General features: G+C 36.8%; 3 protein-coding genes and 2 long non-coding RNA genes across 10 annotated transcripts; 3 read left to right on the top strand and 2 right to left on the bottom strand.

The window, feature by feature from the left end:
- LOC107606124 (acetyl-CoA carboxylase 1) lies at positions 1269-14856 on the top strand. Of its 4 annotated transcripts, none has more exons than XM_016308110.2 (33): positions 1269-1860; positions 2088-2160; positions 2798-3176; positions 3600-3806; positions 3886-4047; positions 4268-4360; positions 4452-4547; positions 4628-4801; positions 5101-5194; positions 5294-5481; positions 5563-5613; positions 5695-5734; positions 5959-6083; positions 6169-6285; positions 6379-6453; positions 6546-6602; positions 6712-6816; positions 7055-7141; positions 7225-7416; positions 7491-7679; positions 7835-7945; positions 8030-8116; positions 8196-8372; positions 8786-8863; positions 8965-9087; positions 9306-9575; positions 9700-10040; positions 10273-10510; positions 10616-10971; positions 11060-11273; positions 11896-12072; positions 12181-14334; positions 14462-14856. In XM_016308110.2, the coding sequence occupies exons 3-33, from the start codon at positions 2829-2831 to the stop codon at positions 14516-14518; spliced, it is 6783 nt and encodes a 2260-aa protein (XP_016163596.1). In that variant the 5' UTR covers positions 1269-1860; positions 2088-2160; positions 2798-2828; the 3' UTR covers positions 14519-14856. The 4 variants fall into 4 exon arrangements, with proteins under 4 accessions (XP_016163596.1, XP_020962108.1, XP_016163595.1 ...); XM_021106449.1 differs by having other exon boundaries at positions 2050-2160; XM_016308109.2 differs by lacking the exon at positions 2088-2160.
- Positions 15241-19272, bottom strand: LOC107606123 (tRNA modification GTPase MnmE). 2 transcript variants are annotated; one of them, XM_016308107.2, is made up of 8 exons: positions 18585-19245; positions 18328-18449; positions 17740-17943; positions 17513-17572; positions 17011-17149; positions 16639-16757; positions 15959-16189; positions 15241-15662 (listed from the first exon to the last, which is right to left on the bottom strand). In XM_016308107.2, the coding sequence occupies exons 1-8, from the start codon at positions 19204-19206 to the stop codon at positions 15468-15470; spliced, it is 1692 nt and encodes a 563-aa protein (XP_016163593.1). In that variant the 5' UTR covers positions 19207-19245; the 3' UTR covers positions 15241-15467. The 2 variants fall into 2 exon arrangements, with proteins under 2 accessions (XP_016163593.1, XP_016163594.1); XM_016308108.2 differs by lacking the exon at positions 15241-15662 and having other exon boundaries at positions 15962-16164; positions 18585-19272.
- Positions 20525-24872, bottom strand: LOC107606121 (sulfate transporter 1.3). 2 transcript variants are annotated; one of them, XM_016308106.2, is made up of 14 exons: positions 24760-24872; positions 24287-24657; positions 24143-24191; positions 23756-23963; positions 23475-23655; positions 23070-23135; positions 22858-22971; positions 22636-22752; positions 22417-22543; positions 21869-22155; positions 21590-21780; positions 21389-21474; positions 21187-21263; positions 20525-21053 (listed from the first exon to the last, which is right to left on the bottom strand). In XM_016308106.2, the coding sequence occupies exons 2-14, from the start codon at positions 24635-24637 to the stop codon at positions 20910-20912; spliced, it is 1998 nt and encodes a 665-aa protein (XP_016163592.1). In that variant the 5' UTR covers positions 24638-24657; positions 24760-24872; the 3' UTR covers positions 20525-20909. The 2 variants fall into 2 exon arrangements, with proteins under 2 accessions (XP_016163592.1, XP_020962107.1); XM_021106448.1 differs by having other exon boundaries at positions 21440-21474.
- Positions 20800-22856, top strand: LOC107606122. The gene is made up of 2 exons (XR_001612626.2): positions 20800-21092; positions 22496-22856. It is a non-coding gene; the product is annotated as an uncharacterized LOC107606122 (long non-coding RNA).
- LOC110264404 lies at positions 23830-24969 on the top strand. Its single transcript, XR_002350557.1, has 2 exons — positions 23830-24009; positions 24497-24969. It is a non-coding gene; the product is annotated as an uncharacterized LOC110264404 (long non-coding RNA).

Raw genomic sequence — 26382 nt, 5'->3', positions numbered from 1 at the left:
AAATTTTTTTGTTTACATCAAATGTATTTTTAATAATTAATTTTTAAAAAAATTAGAACTAATTCAGTAACAATTTTATAAATATAACCTTCATCACGAATAAATCAGACACAAAATTTTATTATTAGTTCTTAATTATCAAGTATTATTATTGAATTTTTATATATTAGGTAAAAAGAATAAATTTTGAAAAAAAATAAAATCCAGCTGATACAATTAAGTAACATAAATGTTGGATATGCAGTTTTTAAATTTTTTAGTTTTTATTTTTTAATAACTGAAAAAGACATTCAATATGCCAAAAAAACAAGAGCTCTTGGATTTTTGCATCTTCAGGGTCCCACCTTACCCATAAAATTAAGGGCAAATCAAGGATAGTAGGCAACAAGAGAGGTGAGGTTGTCATGACTCATGAATGGACCTAACCCCCAACCATAAACTGAAAACCATGCTAAATTAATATCAATATATATGAACCTAGCTATCAACCGTATTATTTAATTGAAATGCAACCTCACTTTTTAATTAACATCTCTATGTATTCTCTTTCACCATTGATTCAAGCTTTCATCCACCCCATTTTCTCAATTGGGGCGATCATTTTCCCATGTATGTAAATTTATCAATAAAAGAAGTCAAAAGCTTGAAGAAGGGATTGCATCAGTTGCAATCATAATTCATGGCTACAAAGAAATGAATGATTGTTAAGTACGGCCAAGAAATCTTCTTACACTACAATTGTTCGTTAAGGTATTTGGACTTTGGAGTAGTACAAGTATATTTAATTTTTTTTTTACGAATTTAATTTTAATGTACTATTCGTATAAAATAGTTTTATATCACTTTAGTTAAAGTGACTTATTTTGAATAATTTTTTTAAAATTTTGTGCAAATTTTTTTTTTATAAAATAGAGGCTTTTGAAAATCAAAAGTTTAGTTTTTCAATATAAAATTGTTACATTTAACACCTTAATTAATAACTAGTGTCACTCGTACACTTGTTTTTCTCTAAAAAAATACTATCTGCTTACAAAAATTAATCACTGTTATAGAATATTAAATTTGTAATAATTGGATGATCCAATCATCTAAGTGTTCGCAACACTATCATGTGACTATGTGAGGATATTATGACGAGAGTATTCACCTACAAATAAATAGATTCGCCTTTGTTAATTATTATTATTTTTTAAATAAAAAAGAGAGGGAGAGGAGAGAGAAAGGGATAGTGAGAGGGCCAGATGGGAGTTAGTTTAACAAGAAGAGAGAGAAAGAAGAAAAAGGAGGGCAGCATCCAAGTTTGACTCATGACTCATCTCAGCTAATGATCCCATATAATATAAGAGAAGGAAGGAAGGAAGGGTTGTTGGGCAACACCATCGAACTACCCACTCAACTGAATCAACCATTGCATTTGCACAATTCACAAACAATAATCCCCAATTTGGAGTCGCCCATAATTGAATTGAATTGAATTGAATAGAGAGAGAAAGGAGGTGGTAGCTACGAACTACTACTACTGCTACTTACTTACTTAGAGAGAGAAAGAAGGTGTGGGTTTCGGTGGCTGGCAGGGGCAGGTTCCACGTGCTACCTTCATTCAAGAGACCCACCAAAGTCTCAACCCAATACCAAACCTAACTCCCTTAAACCACCTTCTTCTTCTTCTTCTTCTTCTTCTTTCTATTTCTATTTCTCTTTCTCTTCTGCTCTGCTTCTTCTGCATGATCATCTCTTCTCTTCCCTTAATCACTTCTCACCCTCCCAAATGCTTCCCTAACTCCCACCAATTTTCGTTATTACCAAACTCCACAACGCAAAAATTCCTCATTTCTTAACCCACACACTCCCATCACTGAGGTCTGTCCTCTCTCTCATCCATTTCTTCATTTTCTTTTAGTCTGTTTGAGTTTCATTACTTGATTTCTTTCTGTGTTATGATTTTTTTTTTCTCTCCTCCCACTCAAAGCTTGACCCTTGAGCTGAATTCTGATTTCTTTATGAAGAAAAGGAACAAGCTTTTAAGTTTTATGCCCCTATTTTATGCAGTTTGTTAAGCCGATAAAGTAATTGGCTCTTTTCCTTAGGTGGTTGGTTCACACTTTGTTTTTTGTGGTATCTCAAATTGCATGTTCTTGGTGGGTTAATTGATTAGAAAAGGTGGGTCTGTTATCATTGGATGATTGCTTCCTTTTATTCTCTTTTTATTGCAATTGAGAGCTTTATTTGGCTGCTTGTATCTTGCAGAGAAAGTTGCTGTATAATGAACGGTTTTGTAATAGAATTTTTTCACGTTTGGAATTATTTACTAAATGAGTTCACCACATCATTCACAGTACTAATGCTTGCAAAATTGAAGTGTCTAACTGAGTCCAAATATGGTTGACCAAACAGAACCTTTCAAATTTCCAACCCAATTTCGTTAACTTGGTCTAAACTTAGCATGGGCTTTCTATTGCTTAATCATATGCTTTATATTGAGTTTCTCAGACTTTATTCGCTATGCACTTTACACTGTGTCATCCAATTAGATGCTTGCATTTGTATAACTTTTTGAGATAATGGATGCATGTGGTAATTGAGATGAGATATATGTGTAATACCTTTTTACACTCAGGTCATTATAAGTAAATCCAGTTTCTTATATAGAATAAGTTACATAAGGACTTGTAAAAAAATTTACCTGTATTCTATTTGTGATCAAACACTATCAATTGATAAAAAAAAGTGTAATTTATAAATGAGTTTAAATTTTCAAATTTCTTCAGCTTCTGGTAATCTAGTTTCTACTGTGCAGCACATAGGACTTAAATAGAAGGAGAAAGAGAATGGCTGGTGTTGGGCGTGGAAATGGATACACAAATGGTGTGGTACCTAACAGGCACCCTGCTACAATATCTGAAGTAGATGAATACTGCAATGCACTTGGGGGAACAAGGCCAATTCATAGTATATTAATTGCAAACAATGGAATGGCCGCAGTCAAGTTTATACGTAGTGTGAGGAGCTGGGCTTATGAGACGTTTGGTACGGAGAAGGCTATCTTGTTGGTTGCCATGGCTACTCCAGAGGACATGAGAATCAATGCAGAACATATCAGAATAGCCGATCAATTTGTCGAAGTACCTGGTGGGACCAATAACAATAACTATGCCAATGTGCAGCTTATTGTAGAGGTGTGTGAAGTTTATTTCACAAGATTTTGTTCTTCAAAAGTAATTGCTGAAGCAGATTGTGTTATGGAAAGTTGAAGGTTTCAAATGTTGTCAAGAAGAAACTATGATTTTGAATCTCCCCACATGAATCTAGACATGAAATTGTACATTGGGTATGTTTGGTTCAAGCTGAAATGGGATGAAAATTTTCATTGATGAGCTACATTTCATCCATGAAAGCTTTCATCTCACTTTTACCCTCTAACAAAACATACCCTTAATGACAATATTTGTTGCATACTTTATTTATTTCTGTTGTGTACTTGTCTACAGTCACTGCAACTTGTTCTTGATTTTTTTCAGTGACTGTGTGTAGTAATGATATTTTTAGCTTATGTGATATACTTCTAATGTCTGCTGACTGGTATGCGATATATATTTCAGATGGCTGAGATAACTCGGGTTGATGCTGTGTGGCCAGGTTGGGGTCATGCATCAGAAAATCCTGAGCTTCCAGATGCATTAAAAGCAAAAGGAATTGTATTTCTTGGACCTCCAGCTGTATCTATGGCAGCACTGGGAGACAAAATTGGTTCATCATTGATTGCTCAAGCAGCAGAAGTGCCAACCCTTCCATGGAGTGGTTCTCATGTAAATTTCATTCCCCAGTGATCGTGCCTTTATTCTGTCCCGTGTGTTCAATTTATGAGTTTAAATTTTCTTCTTATAGGTGAAAATTCCTCCCGATAGTTGCTTGGTTACTATTCCTGATGAAATTTACCGGGAAGCATGTGTTTATACAACAGAAGAAGCAATTGCCAGTTGTCAAGTTGTCGGTTACCCTGCAATGATCAAAGCATCTTGGGGTGGTGGTGGTAAAGGCATAAGAAAGGTTTGCTTCTTGTGTGATCAGTAGAGGCATTTTGGAAATCATATAAGATTTTTACAGTTATTCAGTTAATCTTGCAAGCTGATTTTTGTTCCAGGAGTATATGAAATATTTGCTTAAAGAGAATTGGATAAATACCCTTTTGAGGAACTTTGTCGTAACCTTACTTTTGTGTTCTTTTTCTGGCAAAGTTTAGAAAGTAATCATCACAAGGATGTTTCAGGTTCATAATGATGATGAGGTAAGGGCATTGTTCAAGCAAGTCCAAGGTGAAGTTCCGGGCTCACCTATATTTATAATGAAGGTTGCCTCCCAGGTTAGACAAGCCGCTGAACTATAATTTGTTTGATCATGATTCTTGGATTCTTGATCATATTCTGATGGTATAATTTCTTTTTTCCAAATAGAGCCGACATCTAGAAGTCCAGTTACTTTGTGATCAGTATGGAAATGTTGCAGCTTTGCATAGCCGTGATTGCAGTGTTCAAAGGAGGCACCAAAAGGTTTGGAAGTTTCATGTTTTCACATAAAATTGCTGGGTGAAATGAATCTAACAAATGACCTAATCACATTTCTGTAACAGATTATTGAAGAGGGTCCCATTACTGTAGCTCCTCCACAAACGGTGAAACTACTAGAACAGGCAGCTAGAAGGTTGGCTAAATCTGTAAATTATGTTGGGGCTGCTACTGTTGAGTATCTTTTCAGTATGGAAACTGGCGAGTACTACTTTTTGGAATTGAACCCTCGACTACAGGTCTTGTACTTAAACCTTCATTTTGGTCCGCGCTCTTATGACTTGATTAATACTCCTTTTGACTTTTGATTATGATGACATATTGTACCTTTATGATTATGCTTGAAACTTTGCACTAACACCCATTTGAGCTTAGCTATTTACTCTTTGAAAATGCTTCTGTATGTTTTTATAGTTTATGGATGTATGCAATACTTAAAGTCATTTCTTCCTAATTTTCTTATCCTTTATATGTTCATTTTAGTTTTCCCTTATATATTTAATATTGACTGACTGTTTTGCATTTGATTCGCATATAGGTTGAGCACCCTGTTACTGAGTGGATAGCGGAGATAAATCTGCCAGCAGCACAAGTTGCAATTGGGATGGGTATCCCTCTTTGGCAACTTCCTGGTACAACTTCAGATAACTTACTATTTCTTCATTTTCTTCTTGTTTGCCCAATTGCTTGAGGTTTGATTTCTGTTTTCTTCTATGCGTCTCATTTTACAGAGATAAGACGTTTCTATGGGGTGGAACATGGTGGGGGGAATGATGCTTGGAGGAAAACATCAGCTTTGGCTACCCCTTTTGATTTTGACAAAGCACAATCCACAAAGCCAAAAGGTCACTGTGTGGCTGTGCGAGTGACAAGTGAGGACCCTGATGATGGTTTTAAGCCTACAAGTGGGAAAGTGCAGGTTAACTACTACATCCAGTGGCAATCTTATCCCTTGCTTTGTGAATTTGATATTGTGTACTGAGTTAAAATATTTGTGCAGGAGCTTAGCTTTAAAAGCAAGCCAAATGTGTGGGCATACTTCTCTGTTAAGGTAAATCTCTACTTCTTCACATTCAGCTGTTCATTTGATGTTGAGGTACTGACCGAATTTTGTTGAATTATATGCTTGCAGTCTGGAGGAGGAATACACGAGTTTTCAGATTCTCAGTTTGGTAAGTAATATCTGTTAGTTAAATCAATAATAGTAAAGAATAATCTTGACCTTCATTTGTCCAAGATACCAATTATGAACTTGAGTTTGTAAATTGATACATGGTGAATGGTGAATTTCTAACTTCAGTGTATCAATTTTCTATAAGATGCTTTCTTTCATTTTTGTTCATGTATTTACTATCACCTTGTCTTTTAATTTCTAATGTCTTGTTCTTCACCTCAGGGCATGTTTTTGCTTTTGGAGAATCTAGGGCTTTAGCTATAGCAAATATGGTTCTAGGGCTGAAGGAGATTCAAATTCGTGGAGAGATTCGTACCAATGTTGATTATACCATTGATCTTCTGAATGTAAGTTACTCTCTCATGATGACAATGTATAAGAACTAAGAAAATTTTGAGCACACACAAGTGACACTGGTACATGGTTTCACAGGCTTCAGACTACAGAGACAACAAAATTCACACGGGATGGCTGGACAGTAGAATTGCGATGAGGGTTAGAGCAGAGAGGCCTCCCTGGTATCTTTCTGTTGTTGGAGGGGCCCTCTATGTAAGAAAGTTTTCTTTTCACTTGTATATTTCAGTGAGTTCTTGTTAGTTACATATAGTGAAATTTATGATGTGATTTTTCCAATTAATGCAGAAAGCTTCTGCAAGCAGTGCAGCTCTGGTATCAGACTATGTTGGCTATCTGGAAAAGGGACAAATCCCTCCCAAGGTATTGTTTCTAAATGGGAGAAATGAATAGTTCATAGCTCTAGCTCCTTTCTTAGTAATATCAATACTAATTTGAGTTTATAACTATGCCAGCATATATCTCTTGTGCATTCTCAAGTGTCCTTGAACATTGAAGGAAGCAAATACACAGTATGTATTGTTATAGTTGTCCATTTGATGGACATTCTCTGTAGTTTCCTTTTATTCCACCAGAGATCGTGGTCAATTTTGTAATTCCCATATTGTAAACAATTACTAGATTGACATGGTACGAGGAGGGTCTGGAAGTTATAGATTGAGAATGAATCAATCCGAAGTAGAAGCTGAGATACATACTTTACGTGATGGAGGTTTGCTGATGCAGGCAAGTATTGTTCTCTGAACTGCAAGTGTATCTTTTTATTCATTCTGCACATCATAAACTTCAATTTGCATGATGCATCTATAATTTCTGTATATCTTGGGGTTGCATGTTGTACAAAACTTTATCATCAATTTAGTCAATGTCAGTGTTTTATGCTTGACATCACTATAAGTAATTTGTCCTTTCTATATATATTGGATGTTGAAGCTATTAACTGGTAGTTCCTACTTATATACAGTTGGATGGAAACAGTCATGTTATATATGCAGAGGAAGAAGCTGCTGGAACGCGCCTTCTAATTGATGGAAGGACTTGCTTGCTTCAGGTATATGACTTGTTTTGGCTGTTGAAGTTCTATCCTTTTTCCCCCTACTGTGAGGCGCGTCTCAAAAACATTTATTTTGGCAGAATGATCATGATCCATCGAAGTTAGTTGCAGAGACACCATGCAAGCTTATGAGGTATTTGGTTGTAGATGACAGCCATATTGATGCTGACACACCTTATGCTGAAGTTGAAGTCATGAAGATGTGCATGCCACTTCTTTCACCTGCTTCTGGGGTTATTCATTTCAAAATGTCTGAAGGTCAACCGATGCAGGTACATGGTGCACCGCATTGAACGTTTAATTGCAAAATTTAAAGATGGGTTTAAAAAAACACTATCTTTTGTAGGCTGGTGAACTAATAGCAAGGCTTGATCTAGATGATCCTTCAGCAGTAAGAAAGGCAGAACCCTTCAATGGAAAATTCCCAGTCCTGGGCCCACCCACTGCAACTTCTGATAAAGTTCATCAGAAATGTGCTGCAAGCTTAAATGCTGCACAGATGATTCTTGCTGGTTATGAGCACAATATTGATGAGGTGGGTAAATTTTTACAGTGAGTTGTTTAATATTGAAATTTGACTCTTTTTACAGGTTGTCATAATCTCTTCGCCATTTATAGGAAATTTTTTACCCTTATTATTCTTAGACTTGTATATGCATGTCTAGTTAATGAATCTGACTTCTATCTCAGGTTGTGCAAAGTTTGCTCAATTGCCTTGATAGTCCTGAATTACCTTTCCTTCAATGGCAAGAGTGCTTTGCAGTTCTAGCAAACCGTCTTCCCAAAGATCTGAAAAATGAGGTAAAGTGAAACCCTGGTGGCTTTTCCTTCTGATATTACTTCTAGACAGTGACCTGAGCTGGCCTTGCCTTTGTGGTTTGTCAGTTGGAATCGAAATATAAGGAGTACGAGAGGATTTCAAGCTTCCAAGTGGTTGATTTCCCTGCCAAACTTTTGAAGGGAATTCTTGAAGTGAGTTCCTGTCATCAAATTCCTCATTTTGATAAACTTCCTTTGGATGTGAATTCATGATGTGTATTTTAAACTGCAGGCTCATTTGTCCTCATGTCCCAACAAGGAAAAAGGGGCTCAAGAAAGGCTGATTGAACCTCTGTTGAGTCTTGTGAAGTCCTATGAGGGTGGAAGAGAGAGCCATGCTCGTAAAATTGTCCAATCCCTTTTTGAAGAGTATCTTTTTGTTGAAGAACTATTTAGTGATAATATACAGGTTAGTATGATGATTTCAATCGTTATGCAGGTATTGTATTTGTAAAACAATCTGTTAATTTTGTGCCTTATCCTAGTAAGGGCTAGAGTGAGGCTTCTTTTTCTGTGTGATATTAGAACTTAAAAGCATATGTCATTTGTTGTTTCTCCACCCTATTACTTCTAATTTTTACACTCACAATTGATCATTTTAATTTTTTCTGTTATCTATATCAAATGTTTACTTATCTCGTGGTGTTGTAGATAAACTCCTCTTTGGTAACTTCATTTTCCCTGCTTGTTCCTACAAGAGGCTTATAATACAAAAAACTAAATTAGAACAAACCAAGCAGCTCTTCTAAAATTAAAGATGTCTTATCTATCATTTAATTTTTTAGAATATTAATAACCTTTACCCTTTTACCTGATGTCTAGGCTGATGTAATTGAACGTCTCCGTCTTCAATATAAGAAAGATCTGTTGAAGATTGTGGATATAGTTCTCTCACATCAGGTATAAACTTTTGCAACATACTCAGCTTGAGAGTTTTGCTTCCTTCAAGTCATGTTACATTATTATGTAACTATATTACTAACTACATTCATTGGTTTCAGGGTATCAAGAGTAAAAATAAGCTGATACTACGACTAATGGATAAACTGGTTTACCCCAATCCTGCTGCCTACAGGGATCAATTAATCCGCTTCTCTCAACTCAACCATACTAACTATTCTCAGGTTGGACATTACCCTTGGATATTCTGCTCAAGCTGAAAAACAAAGTTCTATGTTCTTCATCTTGTTTCATTTTCAGATGTCAAATTGTTTCTTCTCCAGGGAAGATTTGTGAATATAAGTTATCGGCTTACTGCTCCGTATTGAGGAATCAGGATGATACTTTTATCTTCTTTGGATCTTTTTTAGCAGATTCCTTATGTGTAATTATCTTGATGCAGTTGGCCCTTAAGGCAAGTCAATTGCTGGAACAAACTAAATTGAGTGAACTTCGATCCAACATTGCTAGAAGTCTTTCTGAGTTAGAGATGTTCACTGAGGATGGTGAAAATATTGATACTCCCAAGAGGAAAAGCGCTATTAATGACCGAATGGAGGACCTTGTTAGTGCTCCTTTGGCAGTTGAAGATGCTTTGGTGGGTTTATTTGATCACAGTGATCACACCCTTCAAAGAAGGGTTGTGGAAACTTATATACGCAGACTCTACCAGGTATTTCAGCTTTTCTATCGCTATTTGATCCTTTCATTGTTTTCTTGCTTGTTAATCTTTTGTTCTAGGTGAGGGTAGAATGGGGTTATCATATGCTTTTCTAATTTTTAATATCTGCTGTCAGCCATATCTTGTCAAAGGGAGTGTCAGAATGCAGTGGCACAGATCTGGTCTTATTGCTTCATGGGAGTTCTTAGAAGAGTACATTGAAAGAAAGAGTGGGGTTGAAGACCAAATGTCAGATAAAACGCTGGTGGAGAAACACACTGAGAAAAAATGGGGCGTAATGGTTGTAATTAAATCTCTTCACTTTTTGCCTGCAATTATCACTGCTGCGTTAAAGGAAGCAACCAATAATCTTCATGAAGCAGTTTCAAGTGCTGCTGGTGAACCAGTTAAGCATGGTAATATGATGCATGTTGCATTAGTGGGCATCAACAACCAGATGAGTTTACTGCAAGACAGGTACTGTTACAGTAACTCCTTCTATATGTTAAATTGTTGATGCAGCAATTAGGCTCTGAGCTCGTGGCGTTGAGGTCTCATTGTGCTCTCTCTCTCTCTCTCTCTCTCTCTCTCTCTCTCTCTCTCTCTCTGGCTCTCCTTTATATAGATCAACTATTAGTATCCTTTTTGTTGAAGTTCCTATTAGGACCTACAATATCTTCTTGACAAGTTACTTTTTTGTGCTTTGTAGTGGTGACGAGGATCAGGCTCAAGAAAGAATCAATAAGTTGGCGAAAATACTAAAAGAAGAGGAAGTAGGCTCCACTATACGAGGTACTGGTGTTGGAGTAATTAGCTGTATCATACAGAGGGATGAAGGGCGTACCCCGATGAGGCACTCATTTCACTGGTCAGCAGAAAAGCTCTATTATCAGGAGGAACCTCTGTTGCGTCATTTGGAACCACCGCTATCCATTTACCTTGAATTGGTTAGTTATTTCATGGCTAAAGTCCCTTATCTACCCTAGAAGGTAGAAAAGAAACAATTTCCACTTCTATGCTTGATCATTAACTCAACATTTTTGTTCCTTTAGGACAAACTTAAAGGCTATGAGAACATACGGTATACTCCTTCTCGAGATCGTCAATGGCATCTGTACACTGTTATGGACCAAAAGCCTCAACCTGTTCAAAGAATGTTTCTTCGAACACTTTTAAGACAGCCAACCACAAATGAAGGATTCTCTTCGTATCAAAGGACGGATGCAGAAACACCTAGTACCGAATTGGCTATGTCCTTCACTTCAAGGAGCATTTTTAGGTCCTTGATGGCTGCAATGGAGGAGTTGGAACTTAATTCACACAATGCCACTATCAGACCTGAACACGCTCATATGTACCTCTATATTATACGCGAGCAGGAAATAAATGATCTTGTGCCTTATCCCAAGTAATTATGGCTGCATACTTGTCTATTTAGATTCTTAACATACGATAAATAAGTTTTTGTCTGTCTTACACTTGGATGTTAATTCCAGGAGAGTTGACATAGATGCGGGCCAAGAAGAAACAACAGTTGAGGCAACCTTGGAAGAACTAGCACATGAAATCCATTCATCGGTTGGTGTAAGAATGCATAGATTAGGAGTTGTAGTTTGGGAAGTCAAGCTCTGGATGGCAGCCTGTGGACAGGCAAATGGCGCATGGAGGATTGTTGTAAACAATGTGACAGGTCATACATGCACTGTACATGTAAGTCCTAGTTTAAAAGGAAAGCTTTCCTGCATAGCACAAAAATTCCCTGTGACAAGAAAACTAAGTTTCGGCTTCCGTATTAACATAATTAATTGAAACTTCTTGGGTAAACCTTGTAACTACAAACCAGAAGACGGTTCTGTTAATAATGAAAAAGGAGTATCCTCCATATATTTGATAAGAGATACACTAGTCAGCTTATAATTGTTAATTTCATAGTCCATATCCTTTTATTAGTTTTTAGAATAATGAAGCATGTGATAGATAGAATTCATGTACCAGCAGTTCATCATTGAGTGTCTGGGAATCTGCAGCAAGAACATATTTTATAGACAAAGCTCTTTGGGTAGGGAAAATAGTTAGAACTCAGAAGCATGACCCTCTTTAATGTTGGACTCGTTTTTTCTTTTCTTTTATTTATTTATTTAATATTTTAAATCTTCTTAGTATCAATATGGAAGTGACCAACCATTAGTGAATTAAATATGTGACCTCAATTTCACTCTTCTGGGTGGACTGGTTACCAATAAATTCTCTTTCTTGGCTATTTCTGCATTGAAGGGATAGTAAATGAAGATTATTAGTATATTGACTTGATTGCCAATTTACTTATTTGCAGATATACCGAGAAATGGAAGATACCAATACTCATAGAGTGGTATACAGTTCAATCACTGTAAAGGGTCCACTGCATGGTGTACCTGTGAATGAAACTTATCAACCTTTGGGAGTTATTGATCGAAAACGTCTATCAGCAAGAAAGAACAGTACCACTTTTTGCTATGATTTCCCCCTGGTAAGTGCTATTTAATGGATAAGAGTTGAAATATGGGACTGCTCCTTTTAATGACTAGATCAAGAAACAAATCAAATTATATTTGCTGAGGATAAATGCTTCGTGCAGGCATTTGAAACAGCCTTGGAACAGTCGTGGGCAATCCAACAGCCGGGATTTCGAAGACCAAAAGATAAAAATCTGTTAAAGGTAACAGAGCTTAGATTTGCTGACAAAGAGGGTAGTTGGGGTACTCCTCTTGTTCCTGTGGAGCATTCTGCTGGACTCAATGATGTTGGGATGGTAGCTTGGTTTATGGACATGTGTACCCCCGAATTCCCATCCGGAAGGACAATATTGGTTGTAGCAAATGATGTGACATTCAAGGCTGGTTCTTTTGGCCCTAGAGAGGATGCATTCTTCCGTGCAGTTACTGATCTTGCATGTGCAAAAAAACTGCCTTTAATTTATTTAGCAGCAAATTCTGGTGCCCGTTTAGGTGTTGCCGAGGAAGTCAAAGCCTGTTTTAAAGTTGGTTGGTCTGAGGAGTCCAACCCTGAGCATGGTTTTCAGTATGTATATTTAACACCTGAGGATTTTGCTCGGATTGGATCATCTGTGATTGCACACGAGCTAAAGCTTGAAAGCGGTGAAACCAGATGGATAATAGATACCATTGTTGGGAAAGAGGATGGCCTGGGGGTTGAAAACTTGAGTGGTAGTGGAGCCATTGCTGGTTCCTACTCAAGGGCATACAAGGAAACTTTCACATTAACATATGTGACTGGTAGGACTGTTGGAATAGGGGCTTATCTTGCTAGGCTTGGAATGAGATGCATACAGAGGCTTGATCAGCCTATAATTCTTACTGGTTTCTCAGCACTAAACAAACTTCTTGGTCGGGAGGTATACAGCTCTCACATGCAACTTGGTGGACCTAAAATCATGGCTACTAATGGAGTTGTACATCTTACAGTTTCAGATGACCTTGAAGGTGTTTCTGCTATTTTGAAGTGGCTTAGCTACATTCCTTCTCATGTAGGTGGCTCACTTCCCATCGTAAAGCCCCTTGACCCTCCTGAAAGACCAGTGGAGTACTTACCAGAAAATTCTTGTGATCCTCGTGCTGCTATTTCTGGAACTTTGGATGGTAATGGAAGATGGCTCGGTGGAATTTTCGACAAGGACAGCTTCGTGGAGACACTAGAAGGATGGGCAAGGACAGTCGTTACAGGAAGGGCAAAGCTTGGAGGAATCCCTGTGGGGATTGTTGCTGTAGAAACACAGACAGTGATGCAAATAATACCTGCTGATCCGGGCCAGCTTGATTCCCATGAGAGAGTTGTTCCTCAGGCTGGCCAAGTGTGGTTCCCTGATTCTGCTACTAAAACAGCCCAAGCAATAATGGATTTCAACAGAGAAGAGCTCCCACTTTTCATTCTAGCAAACTGGAGAGGCTTCTCTGGTGGTCAGAGGGACCTTTTCGAAGGAATTCTCCAGGCTGGTTCGACAATTGTGGAGAACCTTAGAACATACAAGCAGCCCATTTTTGTATACATCCCAATGATGGGTGAACTCCGTGGTGGAGCATGGGTTGTCGTTGACAGTCGGATCAATTCCGACCATATTGAAATGTATGCCGACAGAACAGCTAAAGGAAATGTCCTTGAACCAGAAGGGATGATTGAGATTAAGTTTAGAACAAGGGAATTGTTGGAGTGCATGGGTAGACTTGATCAGAAGTTGATAACTCTGAAGGCAAAACTTCAGGAGGCTAAGGACAAGAGGGACACCGAGTCCTTTGAATCTCTACAGCAGCAGATTAAATCTCGCGAAAAACAGCTTTTGCCTCTGTATACCCAGATAGCTACCAAATTTGCTGAACTTCATGATACTTCCTTAAGAATGGCTGCTAAGGGGGTAATAAGACAAGTTCTGGACTGGGGTAACTCGCGCGCCGTCTTCTACCGGAGACTGTACAGGAGAATTGGTGAGCAGTCACTTATCAACAATGTGAGAGAAGCTGCTGGTGACCATTTGTCACATGTTTCCGCCATGGACTTGGTCAAAAACTGGTATTTGAGTTCCAACATTGCCAAAGGTAGAAAAGATGCTTGGCTGGACGATGAAGCCTTCTTCAGTTGGAAGGAAAATCCATTGAATTATGAGGATAAACTAAAGGAATTGCGTGCACAGAAAGTGTTGCTTCAATTGACAAACATTGGTGACTCGGTTCTAGATTTGCAAGCTCTGCCTCAAGGACTTGCTGCTCTTTTAAGCAAGGTAAAACACTTCAAAAGAATTCTTGTTTCCTTAACTGTTAATTATCACCATCATTCATTTAATTATTATTATTTTTATTTAAGAGTTGAAACGTTTATATGACATGTAATTATAAAATGTGATGCAGTTGGAGCCATCGAGTCGGGTGAAGTTGACGGAAGAACTTCGAAAAGTACTTGGTTAGAACTTAGAAGTTAGAAGGCAAGCATACCTGCAATCGTAGTTTCACTGTTTAGTGTTTACTACGTTGATGGTCGCATATATGTATCCATTTTATTAGTGCAATCCGTTGGCTATGTTGTATCATCCCCTGCTTCAAAGTGTATATGAGAGATGTTGATAGCTTTGTAATTTTAGTCTGGGAATGGATCACAACCAGCACCACCAGATTCCTTCTATTTATTTGCTGGTTAATTCATCCATGTCATGTATCTCAATAAATTTGTAATAATTTGTAACATTTATTATTATCAACATCATTATTTATTATTATTCTTGAATAAGAAAAGTTTTGGTCAATTTATATTAGCATGTCACGTTGCCAATCTGCTGCTTTTTTAATCCACTGTGAGTGCAGTTCAAGTGAACACCGTAGGCGTTGCTACCAAGTCTCATTGAAATTGATGGGCATAAATTTGACCATCATGGAGCTGCCAATTCTTAAACCCGTCACCGACGTCGGCAATTAACCGCTCTAAGCAATGAAGGAAAATAGATGAATCTTGCGCTTTATTCAATAATGAATATAAAAAATGAACATCAACGTTTTATCAGTGAGACACTGGACGCTTCATTTTTTCTCTTCTTTTACGGGACTTCATTTATACATTGAATATTAATTCTAGTAAAACTATTTTTTGGTTCATTACGAGGGATTAGTATTCACCAGAGAGCCTGTTGTTTTGGTCGACAGGCCCAAGAGACAGAAATTATTTCCTCTGGTGGCAGAATACAAATACAAAGAAAGGGATGAGCCGGAAAAAGAAAAAGAAAAAGGGAAACATGATTAAAAAATAAAAAAAAGCCATGGGGGTACACCGGGATACAGGCCCAGATGAACTTAACTTGATATAGAGTCATACAGAATGGAGGGGATATGTTTAAAACATCTCTATGTAGTTCATGTGAGCCTTCTATTTACCAATACAGAACTTCCCAAATATATTTGATAATACTTCTTCAGATATATCTTCTCCACTTATCTGTCCAAGGGATAATGCAGCATCCCTCAAATCAATTGTCCAAAAATCTAATGGTAGTTCCTCCTTTATTGACGATTGTAACCTTTCAAGAGCTTCCTTGGTCCGAACAAGTTGTTCACATTGTCTCTGAACCATACAATTATATCAGAACAAATGAACAATGCAATCACATCCTATCTTTACCCCTCTTTTATGTGTGTCTGTGTGCTTGCAAATCTTAGGAAAAAGTCACGTAGTAGAAAAATATTGGAAAAAAAATGCATGCAACACTTGGTAAAAGAGGTATATCCTCAACCTTCACCTCTAGTTCAATTCAAACAAATATAGATACATGATCCCAGCACTCTCCCATGCAAAAGGTAAAAAGAAACATTTAAAGCTAAGACTTTGGGAATTGTGAGAGAACCAAAATGGTAAAGTACCTGATTGACAGTCCATTGGCGACCCCCAGAAGGAATGGCATCAAGTCCCACAAGCTCTAGTACTGCCCTCTCTAGGTCTTGTAATCCTTGACCGGTAACAGCACACGTAAACACGCGTTTACTGAAGATATCATGACTCTGACATCCTCTGTCCCAATCTGTCTCAGCGCGTGGATTGCAATCTATCTTGTTGACCGCAAGTATTACTGGGATCAAGGATCCAGTTGAACTCTAATTAAAGAAAGATTTTAATAGGATGGAAAACAACGCAGAAAGATTTAGTAAAGACTGAAAAACAAACAAACAACTTTCACTTTCTAAACAGAATGACAGACAATAATCACACATATCAATCTTAATGCCAAAAGAAAGAGATCCGGTATAATTTAATATTATAATGTTTCAGGGCCTTTATCCCAGAATCAGAGTGTGTCAATAACTCAATATTTATAAGATGGCCAAGTTGTGTTTGCCAGTTTTTCATATGAATTCTGAAACGATATTAAGAAAGTGGTAACCTGTCTAGTTCTATGCTAGCCAATGTTTGTGCCAAAATTTGCGTTATCCAAATCTTTCTTCCCCAAAATAAAAATGTTTTATTTCTATCTATATCAAGATAAATACTAAATATCATGAACAAGATAGGAAGAAAATGAAGATAGAGGATTATAGGGTAAAACCTTAGCAGACTGAATCCTTTCTAGAAGTTTGGTGTCTTCAGAAGTCCACCCTTCAACAGCACTCACAGTCATGATAATTAGATCAGCACCCCTAGCAACAGCTTCTGATCTCTCTACACCTGTTAAGGGAACAGAAATAAATATCAGTACATGGAGAAATGAGTTCAAGTAAGAAGAAAAATACCGACATCCATGCACAAGATTTATTGCCATAAGACGAAGTCCTTATCCCTAACTGATATCCTTTACAAACTTAAGACTTATTCCAGTGCTCCAGTAATCCATACACTAATCATAACATAAATCAGTCTCTTTGGTGGTGCAAGATAAAAACTTAAATTTGCGTTGATCTAAAAGGAAAGAAAACCTCACCAATCTTTTCCACAACATCATCAGTGTCCCTGATTCCTGCAGTATCAAGAAGGGTTATAGGGATACCATTGACACTGACACTTGCTTCAATTACATCACGAGTGGTTCCAGCAATTTCAGTAACTATTGCCCTCTCACTCTGCATGCTACAAGAACACCATGCTCAATAAGTTAAATAATCAAAAAGTTAAATAATACAGTTAGATGATCATCAAGTTATTATCAGGGAAAAAAAACGTGACTCATTTCACGTTAGTTGCGACCAGCTAATTGTGTCCCAACAAATTTTACAAAAGCTTGTTAATCTTGGTAGCAAATTCAAGTCATGAGAAAACTCGAGAAATGGTAGTATATTATATTTAGCCTTCCTAGGTGTGGCAAAGTAGCCTTGACTTTTCAATCTCTCATTGCAAGGTTAATACCTAGACCGAAGATTCCATAAATGAAACAAATATCAAAATTAAATTATTTAATATTGCATCGATAAAATGACAGGACTTACTTTGCTCCATGCATTTAGAAGGCTTGACTTGCCAACATTTGGACGGCCAACAATTGCTATCTACAAGAAAACCATATTGAAAGAGAACAATATTCAGCAACTATTACAGTTTGACGAAATTCAAATGAATATGGACGTAGAAAAGTTGTCTTCATTGAAAGAGAACAATATTCAGCAACTATTACAGTTTGCAATGGACTAATACAAAGGCGTCATTCAGATCATACCTGTAATCCAGACTGCAGAAGCCTGTCGTAATTTTCTGCCTCCAATGCACTCTCAACATCTTGCGACATGCTATGAATTTTATCCATAATAATATTCAAATCCAAAGGAGGCATCTCATCCTCAAAATCTAAACGAGCTTCAATCTCAGTAAGCAACTCAATGCACTGCATTCTCAACGATCTTACAAGAGAGGAGAAACCACCCTATCCAAGAAGAAACATTTTTGTTTTTTTTTTTTTGGTTAAATTTCAGTATAATTTCCCCAGCAGTCAAAAGTAACAGATATAAATACCAAAACCATTAAATGCAATTACACAAGCCCATCTAACAAAGAAATTATTACATGCTCAAGAAGCAGCACCAGCTAGATTACGCTCTACATAATAAGAGACTGTAAAATGTCCAAGCTAGTGATAATTTCTATCCTCAACTGTCGTTCTATAATTGAATGAGTACAATTTAGTTGGTGCTCCTTGAGAGTTTTAGAATTTCTCCATCTAATATCTAACACTAACAAAAATGCACAATCACAAACACATTTTATTGCATTGCAAAATCAAATCAAACCAAATTCGAGTTAGACATGCCTGGATTCCGGCCAGTGCTGCATCTGCAGCAGCCACAGACTTGGCGGTAATCAACCTTCCAACATTCTCAGCTTGTGATAGATCCAACCGACCATTTAGAAACGCACGAAGCGTAAACTCTCCTTAAAAAAAAACACAATGAAATTTGGAACACAACTCTACTTCAGACAACAAAAACATTCATTAATTGCAAGCATTGCTCCAATTAACTAACTATCACAGTAAGAAGTAAAGTTGAGAGGGAGAGAGAGAGAGACCTGGCTGAGCAAGTGTAGCTCCAGCTTCCAAGCAAGTTCTGAGAACTCGGCGCAGACACACTTCACTTCCATGACACTGAATCTCAACAACGTCCTCGCGCGTGTAAGATTTTGGCGCCAGCATCGGCACCGCCAAAACCTCATCGATCACATTTCCCTCCGAATCCAAAACGACTCCGTACTCCACCACGTGGCTCATCGGTTTCCAATCATTGTTCTTGCTCCTTTTGGCGGGTCGAAACACTCGACCCGCCACGGAAACCGCAGAAGGACCTGAGAGTCGAACGATTCCGACGGCGCCAGGTGGACCTCCCAACGACGTTACTATCGCCGCGATTGTGCTCCCTTTCTCAACTACGTCGCTTGGAGTAACGTTTCTCGCCACGCGCTCGTCTCTGTTGAGCAGCAGCGCGTGGTTCTCTGGACCTTTGGAAGTTGCGGTGGCGTGGAGTTTGCGAGGTTTAGGGGAGAGAAGGAGGAAGTGACACGTGGCACGGATGGTACAGAGTGCAGGCATAGATGTGCGCGGTGGCGGAATGAGGCAGTTAATGTGGCGAAGGAGAACCCGGAGGGCGGGTAAGTGCGCCATCACTGCGTTTGGTTTTTCTGAGGCTCGTAACATTCGTTATCTGCATTCTCCTGTGATTTGTCCGTACTCACACCCGGATCCTCAATGAGGCCTGGCCCATATAAGGCCCATGAAATAGTTAAGGCCCATATCTAGGCAATTTGGAAATTTTCATTGTATTGACTATTGACCCAGAACATCATTATCATCAATGTAGATTTGTAGTAGCATGAAAAAAAACCATCAAGTCTTAAAATATCAACATGATGATGACAGGGAGTCAAGGAAGTCATTCTTGTATCTAAAGACTGTAGGAGTAAAGATTAAATGAGAGGCTCGTTTCTTCTTCAACGACACATCTTTAGTAAATTGAGCTTTGCTTTCAGTCGTTTACCTCCTTTCCCCTCATTAAATGATAATAAAGTCAAAACACAATGTCACTGGAAAATTTCAAAGGAAGAACGTTTGTCTTGTTAATGATTGAGCATTAAGACTAATGTGTTTGAAGTATTGAAATGCTTATATGTTTTTTAAGTAGTAATTTTTTGGGTATATCTTGAAACATATAATTCCATGAAAGGACCTTCAAAAAGTAATAAATAATCATCTAAAAGTAAATATTGGAACTACTATTTGAATGTGCATTTGCATTCACCATTCCCAAGTCCCCACTACCTGGACGTTTTCCGGTGTTCATACATTCCCCCATTGAAGCCCCGGCCCCCTCTTAATTTTTTAAGACCAAAAAGAAAGGCAACATAATAATAAAATATTAAAACAGCTACATAGTACAATATTATTATTATTACCAGCACCATGCACCAATTGAGAAAGGTGCATTCTATGGTGCCTATTTATATTTGCCTAACTTATTAAAACAAGATAAAAATTAATATTTAAATTAAAAATATAAAAATAAATGATTTTTTAATATTTAAAATTTACCATATAATATAAGTTCGGCAATTTCGACACCAAAATTATAGGCACTATAAAATTTGCCATTGAGAAAATGGTTAAAGATTTGTTACAACTTTCGTACATTCAGTGTCTGAATCTGACATCAGACATACTTTTTACCTCTTTTTTTTCTTCTTTTGCTTTTTACGAAGCCTGCTTGAATTGTATGTATGAATCTGGCGTTGTTTTGCCTCTTGGTTCATTCAAGAGCCAAACATTATTTACATATCCAGCATCCAATGCTTAACGTTCCTAGCACCAAGAATCACAACCACCAAATGGTAGAAAAAGTAATACATAATACAGAAAAAGAAAGTAATTACTTTTCAGGGAGATTACAGAGAGTGAGAGATGAACAGCTTCCCTTTTACTGAAAAAAAAATACACTTTTCCCTCTCATTATACAGACAACTAGGTTAGATTCCTATGGTTTTGTTTCTCAAGCAAAAAGAAGGGAAGGAGTTAATGCTTATTAGAGTTATTTAATGATTTTACATCTTATACTATACTTGTGTGCATGTATATGTATTTGCCCACTTTAGGATAAGGATATCCATATCATATAGCACTAACTATCAGATAGGCCATTATCATCTACCCACTTTATTATTTCCTTTTTTTTTTATTAGTGATGGACCATCTCACTCACTCTTGATCCTATAGTTGACTATAGCAGAAACCACATTGGCCTCTCTTCTCTTTTAACATTTCACATTTGTGCATGTCCCATTTCAGTTTCCTCTCTCTTCTCTTCTCTCTGTTTGAATGCAAAATTGAGATCATTGTTCATTGTTCTTTCATGGGTCCTCAGCTAGCTTTGGAGAACAATATGCAACTGCCTCTGCAACTGTGAGGAAGATCTTGTTCTCACCAATCATGTTTGCAAGCTTTGATGTGTAAATCTTGTCAATCACCACTGGGCCAGGATTTGCCAGAACAAGCTGTGTCCAAACAAAGAAAAATTAAAGAGACTCCTTTTGGTAAGATACTAGTTGTCCATGATAATATGTTCAGCTTGAATTATTGTTGATTTCATTTGTTTCATATAGCAACCATAATATATAGTTTGGTTACCTCAACATCTCTCTTCTCAAGACTTCTGTGTAACTCTTCAAGGGCATGGATGCCACTGGTGTCTATGTCAGTAACGGCTGCACAAAGAACACAAAGTATAAGTTAGTTAATACTTATAGAAAACTAACAAACCAGAACAGTATGTTCTTGCTTGACATAAAAATCAGATAAAAACCAAGGTAGAGAATAGAGAGACTCTCACGTGACATTTCAACAATCAAAAACTGGATTCTTGTTTGGTAATCTCCTTTTCCTTGTTCTTCTTCATCCATCAACCATCTTAGTATCCTGCAAGAGAGAGATCGCATCACTTTCAAATCCTTTTGTAGATTAGAAGAGGGATATTAAACAATGTTTATGCAGAATATGTCAATTTGAAACAAAGAAGGACCACATCTTCTACCTTTCTTTGACATAATTGGAGTTGGAGAAATATATTGCAGAATCAACTCTCACAATAAGTACACCTGGAACCTTACTAGCTTCTGGGTATTGATGGATGTTTCTATACACAGTTGTTCTAGGAATCTTCCCCAAAATACAAGTTCTAGGCCTTGTAACTTGTAGTAGAATCTTTGCAAAGGATATAGAAACCTGCCACAAAAATTGACCAGTAGAAACTACTTCACATTTTGAAAGCATAAGATAACTAAGCATACATTAATTAATATTTAGTACTTACAGCAATTAGAAGTCCTATCTCAACAGTGGCAAAAACAACACCAAAGAATGCTCCCATGCAAGCAACAAAATCAAATTTATCAATCTTCCAAATCAAAATAGCTGCCTGATAGTCCACAAGGTTGATGACAGCAGAAATGATGATTGAAGAAAGAATGGCATTTGGAGTGTAATGGAAAAGGGGAGTGATGAATTCCAGGGTTAAGAACACAACTACAGACATCACAATATTAGATACTGCAGTTTGACAACCAGCCATGAAATTCACTGCTGACCTAGAGAAAGAACCTGAAAGCAACAGAAAGATAGATTAGAATCTTGCACTTCAATGATGAACCACAAAACAATACCATAAGATGATTATAATCCTTATTCTCTTTTATATTCCAAAGTCCTTAAAGAAAATAGTGAAGAGTGATAGACTCATTTCTCCCCTATTTTGATTTATTAGTAGAAGCAAACAGTGGATAGTTATTGCTTAGTTTTTCTTTCCTTTGGCTCATAATATTTATCACTTTAGTTATTTCATGAAGTTGAATTCAAGCTTACCAGTTGCAACATAACATGAAGTCATTGAACCTACAACATTCATAGCTCCTAATGCTACCATTTCTTTGTTTCCATCCAGTTGATAGTCCTTCACAGATGCAAATGTTCTTCCAATTGCTACAGCTTCCTGATAGCAGAAATGCAACGGTTCGATTGGAATATGGAGGAATATAAACTTTTCAAGAGAGGTATACATTAATGTCAAGATTTATTACTTACAGTTAGTGCTATCATGCCTGCCATGACACCAATTCTAAAACCTTTCCCAAGGTAGTCACCGGTGAAATATATTTCTTTAACAGATGAAGGATTGATCCCTTTTTTAATGTTTCTAACCTTCACATATAAATAGACACATATTTAGTTCTGCTGCATTTATAGTCATTCTTGATTCTGACTCCAATCATATGAATAACACAGGGTTCTATCTATTTTACTTACAATTTCTACTCCATGTTTATCTGCACGTGTTATGAATACAAAAAAAGTGGACAAGATAACACATATCAATGGGGCAATTGCTGGCACCCAGAAGAACTTTTTATTCTTCTTTCCCTGATCCACATAACAGAAAATGATGAGAGGATCATTACAATCCTACTTATAGAATTAAAAGAACAAACAGCCAAAATTAATAGGTTTAATGTCTTTACAATGAATTTGGCAAATAGAAGAAAACCCAAGAAGCTTGCTCCAATGAGTATAGTTTCCCAATTCCACTGCAAGATGTTAGATAAATCAATCAGTTTCATGCATGCATAAGGAAAACACTAATTAGAAATTGTTGTTTAGGCAGGACTTATTTATAAGGAGCAGTGATAGATAGAATAACCCATTTTTTCACTTGTATATCCTTATTACTCCATCACCATATAGGTGACTCAATATTCTTTATTTAGTAGGAGAAACACTCTATTATCTCGTAACACAGTGATTAGTCTATGAATATACAATAAGTACGTCTTATTATATATCATTGGCATGTGTATAAATAATCCTATATTATTGTTTGTCTGTGTGCGCACGCACGCGTGAGAGAGAGAGAGAGAGAGACATACTCCATGATGGGCTGTGGAGACTACTGAATGCATCACATTGACAATATCAGTTTTTTTTGTGAAATTTTTTGTTTGAATCCCAAGAAAGCCCTTAAGTTGTTGAAGGGCAATGGTGATGGCAGCACCCCCCATAAAACCAACAATAGCTGCATGGGACAGGAAGTCAATCAAGAATCCCAACCTGAAAACAAGAGAAAAAATCATCATCATATGATGTTGTAAACCGTGGAATCTTCATTTGCTTAGGCAAAGGTAAATACAAATTCCCTTGTATATGATACCTGAAAATCCCAAGTGTTGCTTGAGTAATCCCAGCAAAGAAAGTGGCTGTGAAGGCAAGTCTCAGATATTCCTCTGGATGTGTAGTAGGATCAATCTCATTACTAAGTGAGGTTCCCAACAAGAGAGAAACCACTGCCACTGGTCCTATTGCGATATCACGGGAGCTACCCATGACAGCATAGATTAGTGGTGGAACAAAGCTTGAGTCTGCAAATGGCAACACAAAAATCTCAGTCCAACGAAAAAAAGCAAGGTAATCAAACCAAAGAGTTTAGATGAATTCATAATTTAGTAAAATCGACTCAAGTTCGATTTGAGGACCTAAACTTATAAACTCCTAAGTTAACTTAAGAGTTAGATATTTTTGGACAAGCTAAGAGACTTACACAGTCCATATTCTGGTTGCAACTTTGCAAGCTTGGCATATCCGATATCCTGTTTTTTTCAAGTCAATTATTAAGAAAAGTGAACTTAAAATATCTTCAAGTGAAAAGCACAAATTCATGATCTTAGTAATGAAAATTTAGTACCTGGGGAATGCAAAGACTCGCAATAGTTAGGCCAGATATAAGATCTCCTCTAAACTTCTTAAGGTTATAACTTCTCCCCCAGTTGAGTATGGGGAACAAGGCCTCAATACCGAGGACGAACTTTCGCGATTTCGGTTGGTCCTTGAAGGATCTTAGAGGATCATCAGCAAAGAATGTCTCCTTGATGGTTGCCTTGAATTCTTGGAACAGGTTCTGTCGTGGAGGAATTCCCACTTTGTGCACATATGGTGGTGCCTGTTGTTGGCCTTGTGATGAAGATATTGAAAAGCTTCTCTCATCCATCTGTTTTGTTTCAAGGTTCTCTTCAGCTGAAGCACCCATTGAAGACATTAACAATAATGCCCCTTCACCTATACAAGGTTATTATGTTGCATGCAGTTTATCAATACATAACACAACCAGATGAAATATAATGTATGCAAAGTTCTGAGATGTTTCAACTTTTAACCCACCTGAATGGAACAAGTGTAAGCTGAAGGAAGCTTTGATTCTGGAGTAGGAGCTGTGAAGTTATGGGATAATATAACTCCAAGGACTGTGATAAGTCTAAGTCAATGTTATCAAGCTGAAACAAGCAGAAACATGAAAATATTAATGTGTGAACAGAGATATCATACATGTCACAGTCAATGCACTAATAATTTATGCATAATTTTCAACTCCTTTGAATTGTAAGTACCTAAGCTAAAGTCATATGGTCATCAAGCAATCTCATAATAACTGTAGTAGCTATGAGAAGAATAATGAATTTATAGATTAAGAGGGAAGAAGACTGTGTAAGGAGCACATTTTGTAGCATAAGAAAAGGGACTAGAGAAAAATTAAATAATGCATAGGAGGACAATCAATAATATTTAAAAAATGTACTTTAGGGAGAAAAAGAACTTAATTAAGTTTAAAAGTTCCATTAGAATAATATATTATATGGAAAACAATTATTTTTTTAGTGAGGAATATGATGCTTTGGTGTAACTGATCAAGACAAAGACTAAAATAATTTTGGAAAAGAATCAAGAGAAAAAAATAAGCTGACAATTCAGTTATACTAAGAGAAGCCAAGTTGTGAGCATTTTTACCCAATGAACAAGTGTAATAATCTTAGTCTTTGCCTCTTATTTCCAATGGCATAGAAAAACACTGATATACAAAAGTTATCTGAATATATATCACTTTCTATCGAACTTTAAAATAGTGATGAATTTAAATCCTAGTATAGAACATCTCAATCTCAGAAAAGAGATATTAGAAAGGAATCAAATGCTTTAAACATAAAGAAAATTCAAACAAAGAACCTAAAAGTCCATTCCTTTGAAATAGTCCTCACAAAAAATCAAACAAACCCGTGCTTGTCCAAGAGAATCAAAATAATTATCTTTAATTTCTTTCCTAATTGTTAATGTGAGTTGACGGTCAATAATAATTAACTCATGCATTATGCACTAAACCACAATCACAACAACAATACTAATACCAATAGTAATAATTTAATTAATCTATAAGGTGCTAAGAGAAGTTTTGTATAATTAATAACAGTAATTGCAATAGTAATGGTACAAACTAAATATGAGATAATGCTAACTTTGATCTCTGAATTTTTCAACGTTTGGAAATGACCAAATTAGTTCCTGAGTTTATAAATCTCAATCTCCATTCGTCTTTAATTCAATTAATGTTAACACAGAGTACTGATATAGAACGTTAAAGTGTAGTACTAAGACTTTAGTATGATTAAATATGTATTTCAAATTGGTTAATTGAATTCATTTTAGTCTCTACACCAATATAAAATTAATTAACCAAAATGAGTTTAATTAAAATACCTACTTGATCATATTAACTAACATGTGTCTAATACTCTAATTAACCAATTTAAAACGCTATTTGATTTCTTAGCCAAGTCATCTTACTGTTGGAGATGTGACGCTTATCAGTATTGGGTTAATTAATTATAGTTGAATTAAGAACGAACAAAGTGGAAATTACCACAATTAAATATATGTAATGTAGCATAACTTTTGATTAACGGGGCGCCGCAACATGTGCTCTGCTTACTTTAGAAAGACATGTACATATTA

The sequence above is a fragment of the Arachis ipaensis genome, chromosome B07 (assembly GCF_000816755.2).
Source record: "Arachis ipaensis cultivar K30076 chromosome B07, Araip1.1, whole genome shotgun sequence".
NCBI classification, from domain to species: domain Eukaryota; kingdom Viridiplantae; phylum Streptophyta; class Magnoliopsida; order Fabales; family Fabaceae; genus Arachis; species Arachis ipaensis.
Note: the sequence above shows the minus strand (reverse complement) of the source record. Positions and strands in the feature narration are given on the sequence as shown.

Coding starts and splice junctions, on each gene's coding strand:
- LOC107606124 (XM_016308109.2), top strand. CDS start 2,829: ATGGCTGGTGTTGGGCGTGGAAATGGATACACAAATGGTGTGGTACCT. Junction 5,482..5,562: donor CTACAAGTGGGAAAGTGCAG/GTTAACTACTAC, acceptor ATATTTGTGCAG/GAGCTTAGCTTTAAAAGCAA. Junction 8,373..8,785: donor TATTTAGTGATAATATACAG/GTTAGTATGATG, acceptor CCTGATGTCTAG/GCTGATGTAATTGAACGTCT.
- LOC107606123 (XM_016308107.2), bottom strand. CDS start 19,206: ATGTTACGAGCCTCAGAAAAACCAAACGCAGTGATGGCGCACTTACCC. Junction 16,758..17,010: donor TGATGTTGTGGAAAAGATTG/GTGAGGTTTTCT, acceptor TTCCCTTAACAG/GTGTAGAGAGATCAGAAGCT. Junction 15,663..15,958: donor GCCAATGGACTGTCAATCAG/GTACTTTACCAT, acceptor TGTATGGTTCAG/AGACAATGTGAACAACTTGT.
- LOC107606121 (XM_016308106.2), bottom strand. CDS start 24,637: ATGTCTTCAATGGGTGCTTCAGCTGAAGAGAACCTTGAAACAAAACAG. Junction 22,972..23,069: donor TTCTATTTGCCAAATTCATT/GTAAAGACATTA, acceptor TATGTGGATCAG/GGAAAGAAGAATAAAAAGTT. Junction 22,544..22,635: donor CAGGCATGATAGCACTAACT/GTAAGTAATAAA, acceptor TTCTGCTATCAG/GAAGCTGTAGCAATTGGAAG.